This window comes from Nicotiana attenuata, unplaced genomic scaffold (genome assembly GCF_001879085.1).
Source record: "Nicotiana attenuata strain UT unplaced genomic scaffold, NIATTr2, whole genome shotgun sequence".
NCBI classification, from domain to species: Eukaryota; Viridiplantae; Streptophyta; class Magnoliopsida; order Solanales; family Solanaceae; genus Nicotiana; species Nicotiana attenuata.
In genome coordinates, this window is record NW_017671284.1 from 292,204 (window position 1) to 296,598 (window position 4,395).

Here is a 4,395-nt window from a genome sequence, read left to right on the forward strand (position 1 = left end):
TATCCGTCACAAAAGCCAAATATGATAGACACCCCTTCCCAACCATCCGCTAGGCCTTCAGATATGAAATTACCCTGTTGGGAACATAATCTAGAGAACCTCTCCACTCGATCCTTGGCAACCTCAGCATTACCAACATCACGGTCTTAGCGTGACAATCCAGAATAGCATGCCATAGAGACAACCAATTCATACCCAAAAATATGTCAAAATCAACCATACTAAGTAATAAGAGATCAAATCTAGTTTCCAATCCTCTAATGATCACCACACACGACTGACACACACGGTCCACAATACTAGTATCGCCCATAGGCATAGATACATGAACACGTGAAACTAAGGGCTCACAGGGCATATCCAAATAACGAGTAAAATAGGACGATACATAGGAATAAGTAGAACCAGGGTGAAATAATGTGAAAACATCTCTGTAGCACACTGAAACAATACATGTGATCGCTAAATCTGAAGCAAAAGCCTCTGGCTTGGCAGGAATAGCATAGAATCGAGTCTAATCGCCACTTGATCGGCCTCCCCCTCTAGGGCGACCTCTAGCTGCCTGAGCCCCACCCCGAGCTGGCTAGGCGAGTGGTGAAGTAACTGGTGCAGAAGTTATCGCCCGAACCCTATGCTGAACTGGACCTCCGTAGTTCTAGGTGTGAACTTCCGATCAAACTTATTAATATTTCAAAACTCCAAATTGCCAACTTTCGCCAAGTAACGCCAAAACCTTAAAAAAAATATTCAAATGCAAATTCGGGCATACGTCCAAGTCCAAAATTACAATCCGGACCTAGCGGAACTATCAAAACTCTGATCCGGGGTCAAATACATAAAAATCAAGCTTGGTAAACTGAACCAACTAAAAGCTTCCTAGTTAAGAATCATTATTCCAAATCAACTCCGGATCACTTGAAAATAAAAACCGACAATTTACACAAGTCATAATACATCATGTGAAGCTACTCAAGACTTCAAACAGCTGAACAGAATGCAAATGCTCAAAACGACCGGTCTGGTCGTAGCATTATGCATCCATATGAATGAGCATATTATTTCTTAGAAGTCAAATAAATATAATTAATGATGCATTTAATCTGTAAACAAAATTAAAGGAAAAAAATTAAAGTCCCTAAAAATGATTAAGGTTAATATATTTAACTAACTCAACAAAGGAAGAAATTCTATCTCACAAAAGTCCTCAATATTCGAATGCCTTATATTATCCACATATTATTAAATTTCACTAAAACGATATGAATAGCACTATGCAATTAATTGACATGCACATTTACAGCAAAATGAAAAATCACCGAAATACGTAAAAATACCACGCATAAGTCGATTATAAAAATAATAAATTTTACTCAATTAAATTTGTAAATGTTACACAGGAGAGAGAGCATGTAAATAAAAGACATGATAGTCCTATAAGCACACACATTAACAATGAGTAAATAAACTATCGTTTCCCTAGTTACATGAAGCTTAAGCGAGTATTGGTACTAGTATGTACTTACAAAGTTTCATGTAATTAGGGAAACGATAGTTATTTATTCATTGTCAATGTGTGTGTGCGCTTATAGGACTATCATCTCTTCTATTTACACACACACACATATATATATATATATATATATATATATATATGTATGTGTGTGTATATATATATATATAAAACTTGTTTTTACTCTGTTAAATAATGAATGGGAATGGGAGACGTGCACTTTCTTGAAAAGAAATTAATTTCATTGAGTAAAACTTCAAAGTACTAATGAATATAAAGAAATAATGAAATTGTGTAAATTAAAGGTACAATGTACGTGTAAATTATTAGGACACCTAGTTAATTGTCTATAAATCTTAAAGGGGAGGGAAAGGATTTCATAGTTCAAATAGAACAGATTTAATGGCCAAAACTTTAGTTTATTTTAGAGTTCTAGAAATTAAAAAAAATGATATTTTTGTCAAATGCAAACTTTATTTTTAAAAGTAAAATGATACTTATCAACATTTAGCGTTGCTTTTAAAATAACACATGTATAGATAGTTCACCGTTTGCATATCATCACAATGGGAGAAAAATATTTATGCAATAGCTGATGATTAATGCGATTGCCAAACATATCAGGAAGCTAATTAGTCCTAAATGTTGTGGTTAGGCAAGATTTTGATTATGCAGCTTACAATTTTTGACTTCACCTAAATGCTTGAAACATTAGAAATAAAGAGCACGAGGCATTTATCGCTATAAAATCATCACATGCGTGCAATCATAGCTGCAACCAAAGGGCGTAACATACCAACTAGGAAACAAATAATGGAATTAATCTCCCAAGAATTCATCAGACCTGTTTCTCCCACTCCCAATCACCTAAAATCCTATGATTATTCCCTTCACGATCAGTTTTCTCCTACAAATTACATCCCTATACTTCTATATTACCCTCCTCCACAACTTGGCGAGGATAACCAAAACCCAAATGCTATCAATTCAACAAGATTAAAGCAGTTGAAGAAATCCTTGTCTCAAGTTCTTGCTCATTATTACCCTTTGGCAGGAAGACTTGGAAAAAACAATACTTCAGTGGATTGCAACGATGAAGGTGTGCCATTTATCGAGGCATTTGTGCACAATCAACGCTTGGAAGACATTCTCATGAGTAACCCTCATGAAAAAACACTTACAAAATCTTTTCTTCCACTTGTCGTTTTCATCGACCGTTTTGCTTCTCGTTCAAGTTACCTTCTTCGAATGTGGAGGAATGGTTATCGGAATTTCAGCTACCCACAAAATATTTGATGCTTCTTCTGTATTGACATTCCTAACTGACTGGTCTGCTTTGGCACGCCAAGACAATCCCAACTTTGTGCTCACACAACTTGTTCCCATTGCAACGCTCGTACCATCATCTACTGAAGTACCACCCGTACCAGATGGTGAAGCCGTTATATCTCGGGAGCCATGTCGTACCAACATTTATGTTTTTAACTCTTCTAGTATTGCAAATCTCAAGATTAAGGGGTCAAGTGAGAACATACCAATACCTTCGCGTGTAGAAGTAGTGACAAGTATTTTGTGGAAGTGCCTAACAGCAAACTCCAAAAAGCCATCTTTTCTAACTCATGTAGTAAATTTGAGGAAACGAGTTGACCCTCCATTGCATGCTCACCATATTGGAAACTTCGTATGGTTACTTTTAGCATCTAAGCATGAGAGTGAGGAAGATATAGCTAGCATGGTGGTTTCAATACGAAAAGGGTTATTCGAGTTGGATAATAACTATGTGAAGAGATTGAAGGGGGATAAGGCCGTGGAAACTATTAGGGACGGTATAAGCTTGCTGATCAGTGGCATAAAGGATGTGGATTTCAATCAATTTACTAGCTGGTGTGGTTACACATTTTATGATGTAGATTTTGGGTGGGGGAAGCCAATTTTGTTTTGTACAATTGAGCCAAAATTGAAGAATACGACAATATTATTAGATACCAAGGATGGTGGAGTGGAAGCTTGGGTTACTTTGGGCGAAGAAGACATGAAAATGTTTGAGAAAAATAAAGAGTTGTTAAATTATGCAACTCTCAAGGCCAGTCACCCTACCTAGACTAGACACACAAAGAAAGAATGATACAGAAATTGCTAATGCGCTGCTACAATTCAGTTATTGCATTTGAGTTGGACTCTTCCAATAAGATTCAATAGATATCTGTAGGAATACTTCTTTTACTTTGTAGCACTTAAAAATTTTCTACCAACCTTCCAATTGCACAAAGCGGAGTCTGGCTAGTACATCAAAGTGGTTTAAGTCAGGAAAGAGTAGTACGCGCACTGTGTTGATGACAATTGACGTGCTTTGGGATTTATGTGAAATACAAAGGTTCGGTATATGTTAACTCATGAGCACAATGCAACAGATAGAAGGTATTGGGTTTGAACGGATCAGAGGTATTTTCTGTGATAAGGGTGACAGAGAAAGTGGTTAGTCAATAAACAAGCAAGGTGTTTCAAGTTGAAATCAAAGTTATCATGGCAAGTGAAGGAGCATAGCCCTGAAAGTCAAGGCCACAGACCAACCACCAGTTTAAACTCACAAGTTTTCTTTGTTTGAAACAGGGACGAAGACTATGTCCAAATCAAAGCTTGGAAGCTTGAATTTTTCAAATGCAGTGCCCAAATCTGGTCAGCACAAAGGTTGTTTGAGAAGGTTTTTACTTGCTAGGCGTTCCCCTAGTTTGAGATGACCATTACCTCCTAGGCATTCTCCCTAGTCAGAAGAGTTTTTAGTTTTCCTTATGTTTAGGGGTCCCGCCTGGAGAATAGTGTCAATTTTAGTTTTCTTAAGTTATTAATCTTTAGCATTCTTTAAGTTCAAGGGTCCCGCCTGGAGA

At 36.9% G+C, this 4,395-nt stretch overlaps 1 protein-coding gene across 1 annotated transcript; it reads left to right on the forward strand.

Moving 5' to 3' along the window:
• The first annotated feature begins 2,323 nt into the window (after window positions 1–2,323).
• LOC109207277 (vinorine synthase-like) lies at window positions 2,324–3,906 on the forward strand. The gene is made up of 2 exons (XM_019370167.1): window positions 2,324–2,666; window positions 2,767–3,906. The coding sequence occupies exons 1-2, from the start codon at window positions 2,324–2,326 to the stop codon at window positions 3,609–3,611; spliced, it is 1,188 nt and encodes a 395-aa protein (XP_019225712.1). The 3' UTR covers window positions 3,612–3,906.
• The last annotated feature ends 489 nt before the right edge of the window (window positions 3,907–4,395 follow it).

Coding starts and splice junctions, on each gene's coding strand:
- LOC109207277 (XM_019370167.1), top strand. CDS start 2,324: ATGGAATTAATCTCCCAAGAATTCATCAGACCTGTTTCTCCCACTCCC. Junction 2,667..2,766: donor CTTGGAAGACATTCTCATGA/GTAACCCTCATG, acceptor TCGAATGTGGAG/GAATGGTTATCGGAATTTCA.